This window comes from Setaria italica, chromosome IX, assembly GCF_000263155.2.
Source record: "Setaria italica strain Yugu1 chromosome IX, Setaria_italica_v2.0, whole genome shotgun sequence".
In the NCBI taxonomy this organism is placed as follows: Eukaryota; Viridiplantae; Streptophyta; class Magnoliopsida; order Poales; family Poaceae; genus Setaria; species Setaria italica.
Genome location: NC_028458.1, coordinates 52,411,782 through 52,434,359, shown reverse-complemented (window position 1 = coordinate 52,434,359; position 22,578 = coordinate 52,411,782). Strand labels below are relative to the sequence as shown.

Below are 22,578 nucleotides of genomic sequence, written 5' to 3'. Positions count from 1 at the left end.
TACGGGGTAAATTACTCGACACCAACATCTACGACGCCAAGCTGGCGCCAAGATCCATGGCGCCAAGGCTTGGCGCCATGATGGATGGCCCAAGCCCCCGCCGCATCGGCATCCACGTTAGCAGCTGCGCATAGACCTTGGCGTCAGGATGGCTAGCGCCGAAACGTGTAAGCTTGGCGCCAGCGTGGATGGCGCTAAGCTAAGGGTCCAGATTTTGAAATGGTTCCATCATGGTGTATTTGTGATAATCTTTAAAAAAGGGCTAAAAAATAAAAAAGTCGGCTAAACTGAGCAAGCAGGGGGCAAAACGCAAAAAGAGAGAAGACACTCACAAAACAAAAACTCTAGTAAAACCCTAGCCCACCGGAGAGAGCGCCGAGACCGAGAGGCCGGCTGGTCGGAGAAGGTGAGGCCGTGAGGGTGCTCTCAGCCCAACCGCCGCGCCGCCGAAAATGTTCTCGCCGGCGATCAGGAAGCCACACCTCCTCCACCGCAGGGACAGGGAGGAGGCGTCCCCTTCACCTCCACCTGCTGCTCCTACCCACTCCCCGTCGCCTCGCGGATTCGCCATCCCCGACCGCCCCGCTACCGGAACCCCGGCCCCTTGGACCTCCTCCTCTCTCCTCGCTAGGTACCCCTTTCTTCTCACCTGCTTTGCTTTCACCAAACCGCATTTTGCTGTATGGCCGTATCTAATTGAAAGTCGCCAAAAGCGAGTGCGGCGCGGGCTTCTCCGATTTCCTCATTTTAGATTTCGAGCAGCCTAGCACGTTTAGTTCAGCCAAATGAGCCCTGTTTGCTCTATTTTCTGCAAATTTCCAGAATTTCGGCATCGAAACGAACTGAAAAGGCGGGTGATTCGGACCAGATCCAACCGGTGCACGTAGCAGAGTTTCCCCAAGTCGTTCGGAATGCCCAAGCCGGCCTTCTACAGAAGAATTTCTCTGGTAACTATTTCAACTCAATGCACGCGTGCTATTTTCCCTGATAATAGGTTCTTTTTTTGCGAGTATTCCCTGATAATAGTTTGCTTGTACCTTACTGAACTATAGATACCTGTTGTGCATTTCTTGTAGGCAAGAACATGTTTGCTGGTGGCATTGATAAAGAAACATCCCTTGCGTGGATGATATGTGGAAATGAGCTTTTTATCTGGAACTACTCGGCTTCTGTTGCTAAAGACTGTCTTGTCCTTGACGTTCCATCTTCTCTGATTGGATACAAAGACGTGAAACCCCTCCCCGGTATTCAGTGGACAGTTTGTATAATGAGATGGCATAGTAGCGGTGCATCAACAAGAAACAGTGGAGAGATATTGTATAGAAAAAGTTCTACTGGTGTTATCCTCTGCAACAAAAGAACACAAGCTGTTGCTTATTGGCCTGACATCTATGCTGAATTTAATAGGAGTCTTGTCCTTAGTTCACCGTTTGATGAGCTGTCTGCAAGTGATGGTGCATCTGATCGTTTCAGGTTTAATTCGATTATTGCAGCTGCAGTTCCAGGAGGCACTCACGAGTGTATTGCAATAGCTTCTGAGCCTACAGGTGCTTTGTGGTTGTTCAAGTGTTCACCAGAAGGAATTCGTCAAGAAAAAGTCCTCAGAGATACATTAGGAGATGGTGGTGCGGATCATTCTCAGAAAAGTAATGGTGGAAGGTCATTGGCTTGGCTGCCAAGTAATGTATCATCGGAGGGTTCTGATCGGAAGTTCTTTTTGTTGACAAACAATGAGGTGCAATGTTGGAGTGTCTCACTCTTGCATGACATCAATATAAAAAAATTAGGGTCTCAGGAAATTGTTGGTACTGATGGCGATGCGAGCATAAAGAAAGATATAGCTGGGCAAAAAAATATATGGCTTTTGGACATGCAGATAGATGAGCATGGGAAGGAATTTAGCATTCTTGTTGCTACATTTTGCAAAGATAGGGTTAGTGGGTCGAACTACACTCAGTATTCTCTTCTGACGATGCTGTACAAACCTAACCAGAAGTTTTCATCTGAAGATAATGTAGTTAAAGTTGAAAGGTTTTTGGAGAAAAAAGCTCCCTCTCAGGTGATTATTCCTAAGGCTAGAGTAGAGGATGAAGAATTCTTGTTCTCGATGAGGCTAAGAACTGGTGGTAAGCCTTCTGGTTCTGTAATCATCCTGTCAGGTGATGGAACAGCAACAGTGGCCATATATTGGAGAGGTTCGACCCGACTTTATCAGTTTGATTTGCCTTGGGATTCTGGAAAGGTCCTGGATGCTTCCGTTATCCCATCACCTGAGGATGGAGATGAAGGTGCTTGGGTTGTCCTGACAGAAAAGGCAGGAGTCTGGGCGATTCCTGAAAAAGCTGTATTAGTTGGTGGAGTTGAACCACCAGAGCGCAGCTTGTCACGAAAAGGTAGTTGTAATGAAGCAGTTGCTGAGGAGAAAAGAAGAACTCAAGTCTTCAGTGCCAGTGTTGCTCCCAGGAGAGTTAGCTCTGAGGCTTGGAGTGCTGGAGAGAGGCAAAGGCCTCCTTTAACTGGAATAGCTCAGCAGGCTGTGGTTGATGAAGAGTCAGAAATGCTACTGAGTCGGTTATTTCATGATTTTATAATCTCTGGTGCAGTTAATGAGGCACTTCAAAAGCTTAGAGATGCAGGAGCGTTTGACAAAGAGGGTGAGATGAATATATTTGTTAGGATGAGCAAATCAATTGTAAACACATTAGCTAAACACTGGACAACAACCAGAGAAGCTGAATTTCTTGCCTCAACAATTGTTTCATCCCTTGTTGAGAAGCAGCAAAAACATGAGAAATTCCTCCAGTTTCTTGTCTTGTCAAAGTGCCATGAAGAACTCACTTCAAAGCAAAGTATGTATTCACTCTTACCATCATTTTGGTTTAATATCTTCATTAAACAGTGTCATAGCAATCTAATGTAAATCACATAAATCAAAATAATTCTAATTATTTTAAAAAGCTGAGTACAATGCAGACTGTTCTTCCCCATCTACCATCGCTGTATACATTATTTTCAACAACTGATGAATTATGTCATGTGCTCTACCTTATAGTGGTGTTCTATCCTTCTATAATCCTACTATTTTGCCACTCTCTGAGTGTCAATTACATGTGTCACCATCATGTGGGACTATCTGAGTCACTGAAAGTGAGCCAGGATGGCAATTATCACTTAATCCGTTACAGGGCTTCATATCAGCTGATTATTAGTCAATTTCATATGATACCACACTAATGACTAGCCTTTTGCTTTACATGAACGTAGTAATGGTAACAGTATGTAGGACTACTGTGATAATGCAACAAGTAAGCTTGATTCTGTTCTTTGAGTTTAATCATTACAGAGTTCTTTTAATGATACTTCTGTTTGACTGAAGAAGCAATTTGCTCATTCTGTAGGAGCTGCAATGCTAACTATCATGGAGCATGGTGAAAAGCTTTCTGGAATGATTCAGCTTAGGGAATTACATAACGCTCTCATCCAGCAGCGCTCAAGTACTCATTTATCACCTCAGTTAAAAACCCAAGCCACTGGTGCCCTTTGGAACCTTATTCAGTTGGTTGGTGAGAAAGCTCGAAGAAACACAGTTCTCTTAATGGATCGCGATAATGCAGAAGTGTTCTATAGTAGAGTTTCTGATATAGAGGATCTATTTTATTGCTTATCTCATCAGCTTCAATACATCATTAGTAGAGAAGAACACCCTTCTGTTCAGATGCAACGTGCACTTGAGTTAGCAAATGCTTGCAGCACCTTAGTTCATGCTGCATTGCACTACAGGAAGGAGCACAAGGAGTGGTATCCTTCTCCTGAAGGACTGATAACATGGAACAGCCACCTTGTTGTACGGTCTGGAATATGGAGTTTAGCATCATTTGTTATGGAGCTTTTGGGAGAATTTGGAGCTGCAGACATGACAATGAAGTCTAATCTATGGTCTCAGCTGGAGGGACTCACAGATATTCTACTGGAGGCATATATAGGTCTTTTAACTGCCAAATTTGAACGTGGTGATGAACATGGTGTGCTAGTCCAAGAATATTGTGAAAGGAGAGATGAACTTCTCAGGTCACTCTACAACCTTGCTAAACAAATAGTGGAGGCAAAATACCAGGTTTGGTTTACCTAAACACAACTAATTTCCTAATAATCATCTTTGCTGCAGTACGATGTTTAAATTTTTGCAATTTGGTGTTGACCCTTTATTTGCCTATTCTGTCACGTGTCATCTCATTTTTTGCCTGATCAGTATTTGTCTGTCGTTTATACTTGGATAATGTTGTACTTATTTTAATATGAGCATAGCTTATTGAAACGATGATGCATTGTTGTAAAGGATTAGACTGCGAAAGTTATAGCTTGATTCACATGTCTGTAGTAATAATTCAGGTGCCATTTCGTATTCAGGTAGTCATACTTTCATACTGTATCCATGATTTCCAATTTCATTTGATGATTTTAGGCTCAACTAGTTCTCCGATTGATTTCCACATTCGTCATTCTGTATATTATTCACTATCAGTTGTTTTACTCATAATAATCTCTGACAATACGAGTATGATTCAGTGATCTGCCGTGAGTGTAACTGTGTAAGATTGTAGATGTTTAACTTGATATTAATGGGAAAAAAGAAAGTAGTTTCTACTGGAATGATAAAGAAGTGTGGCAAATGTCTATTTAGATGATTGCCGATTTTGCTTACATGGTGTGTAGGGCTTGGTGTCTTCCTCTTCGGTACTTGTAGAATTTCTGTTTTTTTAGGGCAGTAGTTGTAGAATTTCTTGAGCTTCATACGCAACAACTAATATCTTTTCCTTACATAGCAGGAGTCAAGAGATGGTAAAGACAATTTGGATCTGAAAGAATCTATATTTAGAGAGGTTATTTCTCCAATTTTGGCAACTGCCAAACGGCATGAAGGATACCAAACACTGTGGCAGATTTGCTCTGACCTCAATGATTCAGTTCTCCTCCGTAGTCTAATGGTATGATATCACGACCATATCTGAAATTTATTCCAGACCCCTTTTTCTGCTGCAGGGCATAAGCATGTTGCACTTTAGCTCAATGGTTTAGCATCAAAGGAATAGGCCATTCACTTTCTAGCTTCTACTAAGACATGTTCTAGGACATGGTTCTAATGTTCATTTTGTTGCAGCATGATAGTGTAGGGCCGCATGGGGGATTCAGTTTCTTTGTATTTAAAGAGCTAGTCAACAGCAGACAATACTCTAAGCTGTTAAGGCTGGGTGAAGAATTCCAGGAAGAGCTAGCTAGTTTTCTGAAAGACCGGAATGATCTTCTGTGGCTTCATGAGATATGCTTAAACCAGTTCTCATCTGCTTCTGAGACTCTTCATACCTATGCTTTGCGTGGCAGTCCTGATGAAGATGCTAGTGTCACAACCAGCAGAAAGCCACTGTCCTTTGCTGAAAGAAGACGTCTTCTTTATCTCTCTAAAATTGCTGCAACAGCAGGTAGCTGTTTCTTCCTACTTTCATGTTATACTCTGTACTGGAACAATTATTCAGGACCTTCTCATATTCCCCTCATACATTTCTGGCATTACGGAAAATGTACTACTATTTTCTTCTGGATGATTGATAATGCTAGCTTATCAATTGCAAAGTTTGTCTGGGTAATTCCATGCAGACATTCTTGGTTATCAAAGTTAATTCACATGCTTCAATGCCTATGCAAAATTGCAAACCCTTTTAGTCTCTTGTGGGCTGTGTCATCTTACTTGGAATCTTGTCTAGTTTTCAAGAAACCTGCCTGATTCTACTGAAGTTCCTGCAGAATAAGAAATGCTAGGTTACTGAATGTGTAGTAGAAAATTTTAGAGTTTAGAGGACTGCACATAAGTTTGCATAATTATTTGCACTCACTGCTGTTTATTAGACGATATAGTTTCTTTCTCTCTTGATAAGACATTCTTGATATATTTTTCATCAACAAATAGGTAAGGATATTGACTATGAAGCGAAGGTTGCACGGATAGAAGCAGACATGTGGATTCTAAAATTGCAGGTGAATTGTCCTACGCATAACATGTTTTTAACAATTCTGTTCTAGTCATGGTATTTGTTTCTGAACATCATTGCCAAAATGTCATCCTCTTGCGTCCTGGGAACAACCCAGAGATAACTCAGCAATAGGTCAACATCCGTGCTGTCTCATGACTTAGGGTGCGTTTGGTTGCGAGGACGAAGTGGGACGGGACGGGACGATCCCACTTCGTCCCGCGTTTGGTTGGAGGACAGGTGGGACGGGAACATCCCTACGAGGGAATATACCCTCCAGATGCGGGATGCCCCCATCCCACCAAAACGAGCGGACGGGGGCATCCCACTTCGCCCCCGTCACGCGCCGTCCGTCCGCACCGGTGGAGGGGGCGAGTTTGGGCGGCGGGAGCCGCCGGCGGAGGGGCCGGCGCGGGCGAGCTCCGCCGCGGCCGGCAGGCGGGAGCTCCACCGCGGCCGGCGGAGGCGAGCAGGGCCGGCTGGCGGGGGCGAGCACGGCCGCGGCCGGCGCGGGCGAGCAGGGCCGGCGGGCGGGGGCAAGTACGGCAGCGGCCGGCGCGTGCGAGCGTGGCGGGCGCGGGCGAGCGGGGCCGGCGGGCGCGGGCGAACGGCCGGCGGGCGCGAGCGAGCGGGGCCGGCGGGCGCGAGCTCCACCGCGGCCGGCCAGTGGAGGAAGAAGATACCTGTTAGTATGACAGGTGGGCCCCACGAACGGTGTTAACAGAAGAAGAAAACGGTGCTCGTCCCGTCTATAGCGATCTCTCCAACCAAACAAAAAATTAGGACGGACCCATCCCATTCAACCAAACAAGAAATGGGATCATCCCATCCCGAAAAACTGGAACGGGACCGTCCCGTTCTACATTGTCTCCCAACCAAACGCACCCTTAGAGGCATGACATCATGAACATACCTTAGCTAATTAGTTTGAGTATGTAATGTGAGTATTCAAATCCACAGAGGGAGGAATTCCAATTAAACTAGACTACACTAGATAGAATAGGGGTTGCTGTAGATGGAAACCCTGCTGGCTCGCATTTAGGGTATACATCAGCTTTCCAAATCCTGACAAAAGTCCTTTAATCCTACTGGGTACCAGCAGCATTGTAGCTCCCATTGAGACTGTTGCTATTTTTGGTTGTTTTGGACCCTGGAGGCCATTAGATTTATTGAAAGTTGTTGGATGTTTGAAAGAAATATTGAGAGTATGAAAGGTGAACAGGACCAAACATTCTCGTGGCGTAACGGTTAGAGCGTTGAACTCCAAGGGTCAATGAAACCCCTGTTGCCGGCCTGGGTTCGAATCTTGGTACCAGCTTCTTTAAGATAAAATCAGAGGGACATTTCTCCCTGTGGTCGATTTTGATTTTAATGAAAAGTGAACGGGATTAAACTTGGAGCTAGCACGTAAACTGTCTTGTAACCACCTGGGGTTATGAACTCCTGAGGCTCCTAACCTGGCATGGGCAATTCTTAAAATCTGGATTTTGGAACCATAGTATCATTTCCTTTTTGTTAGTTAATTAGTGATGATTGTATTCTCTCTTCTGTGCAGGAAGAAATTGTTCAGCATGATCCAGAATATGCACAAGTCAAATATACAACCACATTGCTTGATCCATCAGAACTGATTGAGATGTGCCTGAAGAGAGACCAAGAGCTCTCCCTTAAAGCCTTTGAAGTATTTGCTTCGACAAGCTCATCGTTCCGAAGCTCCAACAGAGGCCTTCTTGAGGCATGCTGGACGAATGCAACCAACCAGGATGATTGGCTGAAGCTTTCGCAGGCATCCACTTCAGAAGGTTGGAGCGACGAAGTCATCCAAGAATCTCTTCAAGGAACTGTCCTTTTCAAAGCTTCCAGGTTGTGTTATAGCCCTGATTCGGTGGTGTATGATGGCACTTTTGAGGATGTGCTGCCTGTGAAGAAAGAGGATGTACATCTGAGAGGTTTGGAGAGCAAATGCTTGTCAGTGGAGGAAGTGCTGATGCAGCACAAGGATTTTCCAGATGCTGGTAAATTGATGATGACTGCAGTGATTATGGGCAAGGAGGTATCTTACACAGCTGCAGAACCTGTGGAGATGGAGTCATGAAATAATGTCAGATTTGTACGATAGACTTCTGAGTTTAATCATGGGAAAATTTTTGCCTTGGTGACATCGGACATGTGGTTTTGGTCGTATCTGCTCTGCACAGTGGCAGAAGATTATCAGTTCACGCCATTTTTTAGCATGAACTGTGACTTGTAAACAGGCAATCTTTTCGTTTTAGTTTTCTGGAGAAAAACATATGTTCTGCGTTGATCAGCCCTTGTGCAGCCCGAGAGTGATCCTCCAGTGGCAATCCCATGTCCAATCACCCCGTCGCCCCCATTCACAGACCATCATCACTGGGTGAATACGAATCGGTCATCCCTCTCCCTTTAACCTCGTCGGAGGAGACAAAAGAATACGAATCCCGACATGGACTGGGTGAAAAAAAAATCGAGCTTAAGTTTTGTTTATATATAAAAAAGGAATAATTCGGTCGGAATGAAAAATGAACTATTCCTCCCTCAACCCCTCCCAAAACGTACGAATTGGAATGGGATATTTTGTTTCCGAGGCCGTATATGCATAACATCCTATTTGTCCTTTGTAAAAAGTCTATTGACACCCCTCAACTATTGCCTTGTTTGGTTTTGATCCTTCATCAAAACCAGTATTCTACGCACCAAACTAGTAAAATTCAATACCTGCCTTCCTCTAGTTGATCCTCCGGTGGCACTCCCAGAATACGAATCCTGGCAAGGATTGGGTGGGGAAAAAAACTGAGTCTAAGGTTTTTATGATGAGTGCAATTTACTCAAAAAATAATTAGCTTCTGATAAACTATCTCAATCCCTCCCAAAACGTATGGATTGGAGTGGAATATTTTGTTTCCGAGGCCTTAGAGAGGAAGAAAATAGCAAAAGAATCGGCCTATTGGGCTTGTCATGGGCTTTAAAAACTTCAGCAGCTTACAGCCTACGGGGCGGGCACGGGAAGCCTTGCTTGCCTCCCCCGCGCCCGGCCGGCTACTACCGTCGAGCGTCGACCCATCTCACTCTTCTCAGATCCCGAACTACCAAACCCCACTTCTTAGGCGGAGGAAGGCGGGGGGAGATCGCGATCGCGAGCCGGTGACGGCGGCTGGGCGCGATGGCGGCGGCGCTGGCTCCGGGGGTGTCCCGGAAGCTGAAGAAGGTGCTGGAGACGCGGACGGACAGCCCGGATCTGCTGGCCTCGCTGGGCGCGCTCTCCACCTTCTACGTGCAGAACACCCCGCAGGCGCGCCGCAACCTCAAGTCCTCCATTGAGCAGCGCGCGCTCGCCATCAACCGCCACTTCCTCGACGCCTCGCTCCCCGCTCACAAGGTGCGGCGTAGTTCGCCCGCCCCTCGTTACGCATCCGCCGTGCCCTGTTTTGTGATTGCTTTGCTCTACTGTTTTGCGTGTAGGCGCTCGATCGCGTCGAGGGGGAGGTGCACGCGCTGAATGACTCCTGGAAGAAGTGAGTTGCTTTGTTCATTGCCCCCAGTGTGTTTCTCTGCTATGCATGCCCGGAAATGCATCCGGGAATCCTAGCATTAGCTTGATTCCCAATGTATTTAAGTTATAAAATTAGTTTGAGCTAAATGATATGTAAATCATATGGGAATGCCCCAGTGGATACAAGTTCACAGCATAAGCTGGATTTTGAATAAGTGTTGGTGATGGATTTAGAGGAGCTACTTGGGGCTGCAATATAGTTGCGATGGGCTTCTATCGTGAAATATTGTTCTTGCTCAATTTGTACTTAGCAATTCTGTTTCTCCATTTGCATTTTTTTGCTTCGCCCGAATACATTTTATCTATAGATAAAGAAAAATTCTATAATAAGCTTAAACAGTCACAAAGCAGATTCTTATGCTACCCAAGTTTGATTCGGCAATTCTCCTTTTCATCTCAAGGTCTGCTTTGTTTGTCTGCTATTGCTTTTACATTTCTTTTTTATTATTTTAGGATCGAGGAAGCATTGAACAGTTGCAGTGCAAGCACCGGGGATATCATTAGTACAACGGAGAGGATGCAACAGGAACTTGAAGTTATCACTCAGCGGCAGGAAATTGTGTCATGTTTCCTGCGGGATTACCAGCTATCAAATGAAGAGGTACCAGTCCTATTTAAACAAAATTATTTGAATCAAATGATATTTGGCTGCTAGGTTTGATGCCTCAGTCATTGTATCAAGGCGGATATCATGACGGTATTTGTTAACATTTTTATGTGTTGCTCTTTTGCTAATGATTAATAGATAAATGCACTTCGCGAGGAAGACATAGATGAGAAATTCTTCAAAGCATTACTGCATGTTCAGGAAATACACTCAAACTGCAAGGTCCTGTTGCGAACACACCACCAGGTACCATCGCTTTTTCCTCAAAGTTTTGTAGTTCTGAGCCCTTGATTTCCCAGAAATAATAAACAACTTGTGATATCTGATGTACAACTTATACAGTATCACGTTCTTTTCTGAGCCCTTCAATCAAAGTAGAAAAGTGGATCACTAACTGTTTATAATAAAGATTGTCATGTTCATGAAACCCAAAAGAGAAAACAAGTACTATACATTTTTTTTAAGGAAAAAGATGCACATAATAGGATATCTCTCTGTTCAAAATCTTGGTCTTCTCTCCCAAAATGATAGCAATTACTTAACAATGCTTTGACATTGTGATCTTTCCATGGTCTGCTAGAATTTCCACTAGTTAGTTCCTTATCAAAGAACATTAGATTCTTAGATAAAATGCCCAATTTTGGATATTTGTTCAGCGTGCTGGTTTGGAGCTTATGGATATGATGTCTGTGTACCAAGAGGGTGCTTATGAAAGATTATGCAGGTATTTTCTTAGTTGTCACTTTTTTTCTATTATTAATTCTTCATGATACTGCTTTTGACTCCACTTGCTTTTAGTGCTAAGTTTGCTAATCCTTCCATTTCGCAATGTTAGTCCAAGCTCAACATGCTCATAGACTATGGATGCTCTAAATCTTAGAAATGTCCACACATGGTTTTATTGCATATCATGCTATGACAGTTTAATCGAAATATTGCAGTTACTGTACTAATGCTTCAAAATGCTCATTTGCAATGTTAGTGATTTGTGCTGTAATTTTACCTTTTTCAAGATACACTGCCAAACTAGCATTCTAGTCTATTTTGATTAAGATTGCATTCTGCTCCTTATTATATCATCAAATGGTATGATCATGCAGGCATACAACTCATTTTTTTCATTCTTTTTATCAGGTGGGTTCAAGCTGAGTGTAAAAAGTTAGGTGATACCGACAATCCTGAAGTAAGCGAACTTTTGAAAAAGGCTGTTCGCTGCCTGAAGGAAAGACCTGTTCTTTTCAAGTATTGTGCAGAGGAGGTAATTCTGTACCTTTTACATATCAAAGTTACCACTAACTCAAATGATATCTCATGGTGTGCTATCTTCATTCACAGGTGGCCAACATGAGACACCATGCCTTGTTCAGGCGGTTTATAAGTGCTCTTACTAGAGGTGGACCTGGAGGGCTCCCAAGACCAATAGAAGTGCATGCCCATGATCCTCTTCGTTATGTAGGCGAAATGCTGGGTTGGCTACATCAGGTTTTTCCCTTGATGTATTCTTGAATTTCTTACTACTAGACATAGGAACCAACCAAGTAATCATTTCTTTTCAAATCATGCACCTCTACTTTTAGATAGCATGATAGCATTTCCTGACTGCTCATTTTTTAATATGTGAAGGCCCTGGCATCAGAAAGAGAGCTCATAGTTGTCTTGCTTGACCCTGATGCAATGACCGACAGTGGTCCAGCTTCTCGACGTCAGTCTGGGAGAGATGGTGATTCCTCCAGAGGAGAGTCTGATGTAACTTTTGTGCTTGATAGAATATTTGAAGGGGCATGTCGGCCATTTAAAGTTCGAGTTGAGCAAGTTTTGCAGTCACAACCAAGCCTGATAGTTTCTTTTAAACTTAGCAATACCTTGGAATTCTACGGCTACACGGTGAGTCTGGAATGCTACCTTCTGGAGATTAATACATCAGTACATCAAAAGGTGTTTCTGTTTACATACAATTACCTTCTCATTTAGATAGCAGAACTGCTGGGCGAAGACACTGCACTGTGCAATACAATATGGTCTCTTAGAGATGCAGCACAGCAGACATTCTTCAGTATCCTGAAGAGTCGAGGAGAGAAGTTATTGCGATATCCTCCACTTGTTGCAGTCGACCTCTCTCCCCCGCCAGCTGTTAGAGAAGGAATATCTTTGCTGCTTGCGCTCATAGATACCTACAATAGCATGATGGTTCCTGCCTCTGGAAAAAGACCAAACTTTGATCCTGTTATTTCTGCATTACTGGATCCTATAATTCAGGTGAGCTTTCTGTGTCAACTGTCAGGTGTGCCATATAAATTGCCACTATAGCATTATGATGAAACTGAGTTGCCAAAATACAATCCAGAACATTGCAAAAACTGTGACAACTTTTGATGGTATTTTGGCAACCACACTGGCAATGTAATGGTATGGAGGCAATTTTGCCGTGTCTTATTTATTGTCACTATAGCATAATGTCAGATATAATGTCTTTCTAATATATGAAGGGTTTTTTATCACATATAAAACATTGTTATTGTATAACAAATTTTACCCATGGTACAGCTTTACGGAGTTATTCTAAACAGTAGCTTCTGATAGCAACATATCACTCCCTGTACTCATTTTTCTTGAATTCGTGCAATTGTCACTCTTCAGTTGCTTATTTTCCTTTTCATTTATTTTTCCTTCTTTTTTGTGGCTTGCCATCATGCGCCAATGCCACTAGCGGTAATGCTGATGTCCTCTAGTCTAGAAACAAAACCAAACTTAATGAATGATATCGAACAGTGTACTTCACAGTAAAAAGGGGAAACAGACTGAGAAGACTTGGTCTTGCGAAGGGTGCTTATAAATTATTATACTGGTCAGTTATGAACATTTTAAGAGGCTATTTGGTCATGATGATGAGCAAATTGCACAGCTATGCCAAATAGGCTACAAGCATCACCAAGCCGTGGAAGTCATTATTGTGCAAAATTTTATACTACTCCCATCACAAATAAGTGATGTTTTGGATCTGTCTTAAGTGAACCATTTCAAACCTAGACTACAATTTTTTTTGTGTGTTTTGAGTTCCAATATTTGGAAATTATATGACTATACGGGGAGATTTATATTGAAGAGTAGTTTCATAATAGTATACTTTTTACAAACATGTTATAACGAAAGGCAGCAGTCAAGTTGTTTTTTGGAGACCGTGTTGGAGTCCAAAATGTCACTTACTGTTTCTTGAAGGAGGATGATTTTTTTTAATAGCAGTATAAGCAGTACTAGCCTTGCCTGAAAATATAATAGCGAGCATGTTCTCACTTAGCACCAGCCCACTTCTACTCCCTCTGTTTCAAATTGTAGGTCGCTTTGACTTTTCTAGATACATGATTATTGCTATGCATCTAGACATTGATTATGTCTAGATCCATAGCGAAATCTATGTATATCTAGAAAAGCCAAAACGACCTACAATTTGGAACGAAGGGAGTAGCAATTAGCTTCAATATTGCTGTGGAAAAAAAAGCAATTAGTTACAATATATATCTAGTCATTTCTGCACGACTAATATCTTGCTTCAGTATAATTAAACACTCACCGCATTTTGTGGTTACCGTGTTCATACATATCAAGTAGCCAATTACTGCTGATATATGTGCTGTTTCTACAAAATTTGTACTCTATACTGAGAGATAGGCTTAAACTGAGCAATTTCATGTAGCATTTATTGTTACCCCAGGATAATTTGATATTATCTGCAGTATAACTTACATGTGGCATTTGTACTGATATTACTAACTTTTCAGATGTGTGAGCAAGCTGCAGAGGCACAAAAATCAAAAGGTTCACTTGCACGGCGTGGTAGAACGAGCTCTGATCCTAGTGGAAATAGCAGAGATTCGATATCAGTTGATGCTATTCTGTCTAAGAATTTATCTACATCGGTTCTGGTTAGTAGCGTACTTGTAATATTTACCATGTATACGATGAAGAAATCATATTATCAAATATGTAGTCACTGAAATGGTCATATTGTATATCTTGTCTCTGCACCGGTTCACTTAGACTAACAATATGTGGACACCATGCAGCAACCCTTAAGTGTTCCTTTTGGCTGTAATACTGAAAGTGTCTCTTTTTTGTTGTTGCCATAGTTTATCTCTAATTCTATCGCAAATGCTTATCACATGGTCTAATGAAACATAGATGTTGTGCAAGAAGCCTTAAAAGTTCCTTCTTGTTGCAATACTAAAATTCTAACATTTTCCTAGTTTATTTCTAATTCTTTTTCCAATGTATATGAGAGAACAGTTATGATTCTTCAATTTATAAGCTGTAAACATTTCTTCCATTCTTTAACACTAATCTCTATGAGGAAACTGCACATGTTCGGAATCTCATGATTGGTTTTGCAGTTTAGATTTTAATTTTCTCTGATTACCTCTTTCTGTTAAATTAGGAACCTTTATTACATTGCACTAAAGAAACCTTTATTATAACTTGATACTGGTATTTTTTACATTGCACTAAAGAAACCTTTATTATAACTTGATGTAATGATTTGCTTTTGGTTTCATGATAAATTGGATGTTTCCTTGCACCCAAGAAACTTAAATCTGGCATTTCCCCCTTGCTTATTCATTCGTTTAACATGCAGAGCGCTGAGTCTTCATCCAAAGTCTACCTCGTCAACTGCTTATCAGCTATTCAGGAACCATTGAAGGGCCAGGAGGTTGCTACAAGCTATGTAAACAATCTGAGTTCTATGATTGAAGCGCATGTACGAGCCCTTGTAGATAAAGAAGTTGACAGCATTCTTAGGAAATGTGGACTGTCAAATAAGATGCCATACATAAAGGACTACGGCAACAGTGATGATGCCAAGGCTCTGGCAGATGTTGTTGAGACATCACCACAAATGCTTCTGGAATGCTTGAAGGCATTCTATGGCATCGTGACTGGAACAGAAGGTTCCTTGCCTGAATTCGAGCAACTGCAGGTTCCAAGGTTACGTTCAGATGCCTGCTATGGTTTGGCAAGAGCTCTAGCAGAAACTCATGAGCTCATTTATAAGGCGGTGATGGATCCAAAGAACAACTATCCTGACCCAAGGTCATTGGCTAAACACTCGCCTGAGCAGATAAGAACTATACTGGAAATATGAGGTCTATGCGCATGCCTACACTGTTAATTAGAGGGGAACCATGCAAAGGAAACAATGTGATGTAAATCTCCAACTACAAGCTGCGAGTTCAATTGATTGCCAAGATATTGAAGTGGTGACTCTTTTACTGAAATCTTGTATCATAGTCTCTTGTATTCCTTTTTTGTGTTATAAAACCACATGAATCATTATTTTCTGCAGTGATGTACTTTTTATGAACGGCTTGACCCTTTCGATGTACGGCTTGACCGATTGATGATACCAGTGGTATACCAGAAGCAACTGAGCAGGCATGTTATACTTCAATCTGGCAGCCGTTTTTCTTCTCCAGCAAAACATTATCCATCCTACCTCATTGTCAAGTTCTTGTAGCCAGTGTTCGAAAAAACGCAATTAAACGTGCGCCTAGGCGCGATTAAGCGCAAATCAGACCCCCAGCGTGTCGTTTAGGCCATAAGCGCCCAATTAAACGTTCGTTGAACAGTCGAACCCATGGATGGTGAAGAAAACAAGAGGAGAGACGAGATTGGGCTGCAAAATGGTTAATTGGGGGGTGTGAATCCATCTATACTACCTCATGGTGTCAATATCGCTCGATTTTGCCGGCCCTCAGCTCGATTTGCGCCTACAGGTCGTGCCCGCAGGTGGTGCGCCATGAAGGCAGAGCAGAAGGGAGCGGAAGGGGGCGCCGGGCGCGTGCAGGCGGAAGGGGCCACAAAGGCAGTGCGCCGTGGAGGGGAAGGCGGGGAGAGGATGAAGCTTGTGCGTCAGCGAATAACATGGCAGAGGGAGGCGTGAGATGGGAGAGGCGAGGAGGCGGCGGGCGGCTGCTCGAGGAAGACGAAGCCGATGGGAACCGGCTGCCTGTTAAGGTATCGACAGGGAGATATGGTGTTTAGATGGGCCAGCGGGCTTGAAAATGATAGTGGGCTGAGTGGGCTGCGCTAGAATAGTGGGCTGTTGAGGCCTTTTCTGTTTATTCTTTCGTATTTATGAAGCTATATCTACTAATATTGTTACAGTAACATAAACGTTTAAGCACGTTTAATCTACGTTTATGCGTCCTGGGCGCTAATCAGTGGCTTAACGCCTGCCTAGCGCCTAGCGTTTTTTTGAACCTTGAGTCTACACCTGCATTAGATGCTGTTTCCTTTTGGTTTCCATTTAACTGATTCTATGTAGGCTTGTTTTCACGCAAATTTGACAGAACCAGCTGGAATTGTTGACCGAGCCGAGGAATGTATACTGAAGTTTGGCAAGATACATTGTTGGCGCTCAAGAATTCAAGATCCGAGGCTGCCAGGAGAATTGTTTATCACGGACCTGTTGTCAGGTTTGGTTGAGATAGTCGCCTCATCGGAACGAGCGTCCGTCTTATATGTCCTTAATCTCCACATTGCACGTGGATATGCTTTCACAGTTTGCGTTATGGAGTTTTAGCCAAACTTGTACATATGAAATTGCTCAGGGCAAGATTACTTTAACATATTGCCTCGGCCTAGGTACAGGAGTATTGTACGGGCTACAGGAGCATCGACTAATCTGGTAACGCTGGCCTGCTCGTAATCCAACTACTGCTACCTAACTCACCTCGTAATCTAAGCTGCCGCATGGACTTTTGAACCTCGGCACGTCAGTTTCTTTTTCCATACACGAAAGATTTTTCAATCGCTGTGGGTTCTTCTCTTCCATTTGGTCTCGTCTGAATCTGAGTCTGACCGTGGGCTGTCGTCTCGAGATGGCCATATGGATGAGGTCGGCTCCGTTCCGTGCGCTGGCGGGCGGATCGGCAAGTGGTGGTGGGCGACATGTGTATGTGGAGAGGGTGGAACGGAACTGGAACGGACGCGGTCTCGAGGTCGCCGGTCCACGGCCACCACGGCGCGCAGGCAGCGCGATGTGAGGCGGACGCCCGAGCCGTGAGCGCGACGGGAGGGCGATCTTTACGGGGCCGTGTGGGAACGGGCGCCAGCGAGCCGGCAGATGACGACGGCTCCCCCGCATTCCTCCGACGTGACACGACCCCGGGGAGAAGACGCCGAGAAGGCGAGGAGGAGACGAAGACGGAGCCCGTGGTGATCGGGTCGATGGAGCAGAGGTGTACATTCGGGCGGGGCCCAGAGATGTGCTGCGTGTGCAGTACAGAATGGGGCAGGACTGGAGCGGCGGCGGTAGCATAGCAGTAGTGGTAGGAGTAGGTTGGTCGTTGGTCCGAATGGCCCCGGCTTTAATGCGGAATTCTGCGCCAAGGAGCCCCAAAAACAAAGACAGCAGCCGCGGCGGCAAGCGCACCTGTCCAAGGCTCCAAGCCAAGCGCGCCTCAGCCAAACCAAACCCATCGACGCCTCTTGTCCAAAGCTACGCCCCCCGCGGCTGCGTCCTGCCCTGTTTGACTAGGATGAGACGCCGCGCTCGCCGGCCAGCAAAGAAGTAGGAGTACTCGCAAAGCTTCTGCTTGGGTGCGGGATGCGGACCGCGGCGGTGGCGGCAGCGCTGATGGTCCTCCTGCCGTGGGTGCTGCCGCTGCATGCGGCAGCCGCGGGCAACGGGAGCTGCGCGCGGAGCTGCGGGGGCTTGACGGTGCAGTACCCGTTCGGCTTCTCCCCCGGCTGCGAGATACCGCTGGGGTGCGACGACCAGAAGAACGGCACCGGCACCGCGTGGCTCGGGGCCGAGCGAGGCCTGGGCCTGCTCGTGTCCAACGTCACGGCGCGCGCGCTCTTCCTCGCCCTCCTCCCGGACTGCTCCCGCCGGCTCAACGCCTCCGTCAAGGAGCTCTTCTCGGAAAACTACGCGCCCGGTCCCCAGAACACGCTCCTCGTGAGCTCGTGCAACCTCGCCGCGCGCACCAACAACTGCAGCGTCCCGCCCGCGACCTACCTCAACCACAGCTCGTCCCACTGCTTCCACGGCGCTAAAGCGGAGAACTTCAGCTGCGTCCATCCGCCCAGCGGCAACCGTTTCTTGAACAAAACCGAGATACGGGCGCTCGGCTCCGAATGCACCGGCCTGGTGTCGGCGGCGAGCTACTGGGCCTCTCCGGCGCCTACACCGGCGATACTGCTGGGCGTGATGGAACTGGAGTGGTGGATGCTCGGGCCGTGCAGCTGCGCGCCCAATGCCAACTGCATCGCGGTGAGCACTCCAGACTCCCGGCAGGCGTTCCGGTGCGACTGCATCGAGGGGTTCGAGGGCGACGGCTTCCCCGACGGCACCGGCTGCCGGAGAGGTCAGTACATCGCACGCTACTGCACGGTACTCAATTAATTACTGTTTTTTCCTCGATTTCGTGCGTCGTCGGTTGAATTGGTCAGTCAAATTATGCGAGCTAGCGATTTTGTTAGAATGGTTGACTCCGCTCATGCATCCAGCTCGCCTGCTCGCCCCACCAGAATGGCTTGGACCATTGGCTGGCTCCGCTCATCAACCAGACGTAATCGTCGTCGTTTGAGCAAACCATGTGCATTTTTTTAGATGAACCACAAACACGGTTAATCAAACCAAGCCCACCAACTTTACTAAGAAAATCTGGCTGATAAATATCTCTGCCTCCGTTCTTGGTACATTTCTGAAGGGGCCTATTGTCAATAACTCATACTGGAAGCAATTAGCATTCAATAATGTACTTCAGAATTGGCTGCTAAAACGATTATCGTTGGTGGATTGATACATTTTGCAATTGGATAGTCGTTTAGGAAAGAAACAAATTGGCATGTAAAGTGCAAACCTGCAGATCAAATGGGGAGGGACTGTATACATCAGCAGTTCAGCACCGATGCTAAATGGCACCGGGTTAGATGGTGATATAACAAATGCTGCCATAGATTTTTTGTTTTTGTCTAACTTTTGATGCCCGGTATTGTGCTTGCGCATGTTACTTTTCTTTTTTTTTTTTTTTGAAACGAGCAGGCAGGAGAGCTGCCGCTGTATTAAAAAAGAGGAGTGCCCGAAGGCGAAACAATTAAGTAATTACATGCTGCGCACTGCGAGCTTAGAACACTGGTAGGAGGTAAACTGAAAGAGCGCCTTATATACACTCAACTACGCCTCGCGGCGTCCAAAAACCGACCGAGGTGCACCGCACCAGCCGACACCCATGTAGCTGCCTCATCTCTTATGCGAGCTACCAAACGGGGGAAGGATTGCTCCTGTCGATGGAAAACTCGCGCGTTGCGCTCTTTCCAAACTTCCCACAGGACTAAAATGATGAAGGATCTAAATCCTCTTTTGTCAGGGACCTGCTCGCCTGCTAAAGCCGTCCACCAGTCATGCAGAGTGTCATGCGCATCCCAACGTTCTGGTTCAATGCCCGGGCACCTCGTCCACTCGCTAAGTTGAGCCCAGACATTCCTTGTGTAACTGCAAGCGGTGAACATGTGGGGTCCCGTCTCCTGCGTTGCTTCGCAGAGAACACAATTTGGGTTACATGGCCAACCCCGTCTTTGCAACCGGTCCGCTGTCCAGATTCTGTCTTGAATCGCCAGCCAGCTGAAGAACTTACACTTTGGAGGTGCCCATGGTTTCCAGATGATAGCTTCTAAGTTGGTGTTTGTGGACCCGAAAAACTGTGCTCGGTATGCTGATCTCGTGCTATAATGGCCGTCGGCCGTCAATTTCCAACGAATGGTGTCCGTTACCCCATGTCGAAGTTGCAGGCGGCTCGCCGCATTCCAGATTTTCTGCAGCTCGATGAAGTGTGTGACCGAAAAGCTCTGGTGCTGAAGATCAATATCTGTGACCCAGGCATTATTCGTGATGGCTTCGCGCAGCGATCTATTCTTTCGTTTTGAAATGCGGTGAAGGTTGGGCGCCATGTCCCTGGGCCTTTGGCCGTCGATCCAGCCACTGTCCCAAAAAGAGATCTTGTTGCCATCGCCGATTGTTATAGTGGTGGCTGCCGCGAATAACTTCCGATCAGACTGCGTGCAGGGGATATCACAGTCATCCCATAATGCGTTCTCATGTATCCATTGTTGCCACAACCACCGCAGACGTAGCGCTCTGGAGAATTTCCCCAGGTGTAGAATCCCAAGGCCGCCCCCTTTCTTATGTCTGGCGGTCCGCGTCCAGTTCACCTTACATTTCCCGCCAGTGACATTCTCGTTACCGGCCCAGAGGAACTGTTTCCTTTTGGTATCGATGGCCTTCATGATTTGCTTTGGTGCTTGTAGAGCCGTGAGTAAATAAACCGGCTGGGCTGTCAACACTGATTTGACAAGTGTCAAACGCCCCGCTGTGGTCATGTTTCGTGCATTCCAGGTGTTGAGTTTCTTAAGTGCCTTGTCGATCAACGGTTGGAAGTCTACCATTTTAAGACGTGAAGTAGATAGCGGAAGACCAAGATATTTGGTTGGAAAAGTTCCAATCTTGGCTGGCATGCTCTGTAAAATGTCTGTTAGCACTATCCCTTGACAGCGGATCGGCAGAGCTGTTGACTTTTGGAAATTGGCTTTAAGTCCAGTCGCCTCGCCGAACATAGTCAATAAGTTCACTAGCGCATCAATCTCCGCTTTTCTTGGCGCAATGAAAATAGCCGCATCATCCGCATAGAGTGAAATCCGACAAGAAGGCCCGCGGCCTCTTAGTTTGGAAAATATACCCATTTCCGTTGCTATGTGTAGTAGCCTTTGTAACGGGTCAATTGCTATGACGAAGAGAAGCGGTGAGAGGGGGTCACCCTGACGTAACCCCCTCCTGTGTTTGAGAGGTGGATTTGGGACCCCATTCAGTAGGACCCTAGAAGATGATGTGGACAATATCGCCGCTATCCACTCCCTCCACCGTGTCGGGAAACCAAGACGTTGCAATAGTATAAGCAGAAAATCCCATCGAACGGAGTCGAATGCCTTTGCAATGTCCAGTTTAAGGAAGATGGCCTGCACTCCGTTGCGGTGAAGGCGTCTCGCTGTATTGCGTACCGACATGAAATTGTCATGGATACTCCTTTTCTTGATAAAGGCGCTCTGACATGTAGAAACAATGGCGTTCATGTGCGGTTGGAGCCTCAGCGCCAGCGATTTGGTTATTATTTTGATGAAGGAGTGTATCAAACTAATGGGTCTGAAGTCCTGGACGGTGTCAGCCTCCTCTCGTTTTGGTAGTAGTATGATATTTGCCGAGTTAACGAGGGCAAGACTGTTACATCGCAGTGAGTAAAAGGCGTGGACGGCCGCCATTACATCCTGTTTGATAATATCCCAGCATGATTTAAAGAAAAGACCCGTGAAGCCGTCTGGTCCGGGAGCCTTGTCTGCCGGCAATGCGTCAACAGCCCTCTTAATTTCCTCCTCAGAGAATGGTGCATCAAGTGAGGAGAGGTCGTGATTGTTGATCCCGAGGATGTCCCAATTTAATTCTACCCCTCGTGGTTGTGGCTGTTGCATAGTTCGCATAAAGAAGTTTTGTATCTCTACTGCTTTTTCTGCATGGGTACATGCCCAGCCGCTATCCTTCTTTAGCTTGTGGATGAAGTTCCTTCGACGCCTAGCGTTTACCCGTCGATGAAAAAAACGCGTGTTTGCGTCGCCCAGCTTCATATTTCTTGTTCTACTGGCTTGATTTCTACGTGCTCGTTCAATGACCGCTAGACCCAGGGCACGGGATTTTAGCCGACTGCGTAACAGGTGTTCACCATCGGATAGGGAGCGATGTTCTTGAGCTATGTCCAACCTCAAAATGATCTCGAGGGCCATGTAAAGCTGCATTTTCACGTCCGGTATCAGATTGTTAGACCATTCCCTTAGGGCGACAGCCGTGTGATGAAGCTTATAATAAAGGCGGTGAAAAGGCTCGACGTGTGCTGTTGGGGCAGCCCAAGCACTTGTGACCTTGTCCATGAAACCTGGTAATTTCGTCCAGTAGTTTTCAAATCTGAACGATTTTGGTCGTCTAGGGCCACCGTGATTGGAAAGTAGTAGCGGACAATGGTCAGAAAGTGAAGTTGACAACGCATGTAGTGCATGGCTACTGAAAGCCTCTTCCCATTGTACATTAGCGAAAACCCTGTCGAGCCGAACCAGGGTGGGGTTTCTCCTCTCGTTGCTCCACGTAAATTTCCTGTTGTTAAGGCGGATCTCGCGGAGGTCACATGCATCCAAAGCATCCCTAAACATGTTCATATGACGTCGATTTATTCTAGTGTTGTTTTTGTCGTTCGCTTTGTAAATGAGGTTGAAGTCGCCGAGGACCAGCCATTGAGAGCTGTCTCGCGGTTTTGTAGATTGCAACTCAGCAAGAAATCGGC

At 45.6% G+C, this 22,578-nt stretch overlaps 3 protein-coding genes across 4 annotated transcripts in view; all 3 read left to right on the top strand.

Annotated features, from left to right (window-relative positions):
- The first annotated feature begins 349 nt into the window (after positions 1-349).
- LOC101786330 (nuclear pore complex protein NUP133) lies at positions 350-8,331 on the top strand. Of its 2 annotated transcripts, none has more exons than XM_004985088.3 (8): positions 350-631; positions 823-947; positions 1,077-2,849; positions 3,399-4,114; positions 4,827-4,985; positions 5,159-5,477; positions 5,963-6,030; positions 7,579-8,331. In XM_004985088.3, exons 1-8 carry the CDS (start codon positions 453-455, stop codon positions 8,116-8,118), a joined length of 3,879 nt encoding a protein of 1,292 aa, XP_004985145.1. In that variant the 5' UTR covers positions 350-452; the 3' UTR covers positions 8,119-8,331. The 2 variants fall into 2 exon arrangements, with proteins under 2 accessions (XP_004985145.1, XP_004985144.1); XM_004985087.3 differs by having other exon boundaries at positions 4,824-4,985.
- Positions 8,332-9,052: 721 nt separating this feature from the next.
- LOC101785650 (conserved oligomeric Golgi complex subunit 6) lies at positions 9,053-15,641 on the top strand. Its single transcript, XM_004985085.4, has 11 exons — positions 9,053-9,420; positions 9,504-9,556; positions 10,048-10,195; positions 10,340-10,447; positions 10,858-10,925; positions 11,336-11,459; positions 11,537-11,683; positions 11,825-12,085; positions 12,173-12,457; positions 13,978-14,121; positions 14,829-15,641. The coding sequence occupies exons 1-11, from the start codon at positions 9,205-9,207 to the stop codon at positions 15,333-15,335; spliced, it is 2,061 nt and encodes a 686-aa protein (XP_004985142.1). The 5' UTR covers positions 9,053-9,204; the 3' UTR covers positions 15,336-15,641.
- A 1,907-nt stretch (positions 15,642-17,548) lies between these two features.
- The window catches only part of LOC101785249 (wall-associated receptor kinase-like 14), a 21,694-nt gene continuing 16,664 nt past the window's right edge, over positions 17,549-22,578 (top strand). Inside the window, exon 1 of the mRNA XM_004985084.3 lies at positions 17,549-18,564. Within this exon, the coding sequence (XP_004985141.1) occupies positions 17,802-18,564 (763 nt within the window). The 5' untranslated portion in view covers positions 17,549-17,801. The remainder of the gene's footprint in view (positions 18,565-22,578) is intronic.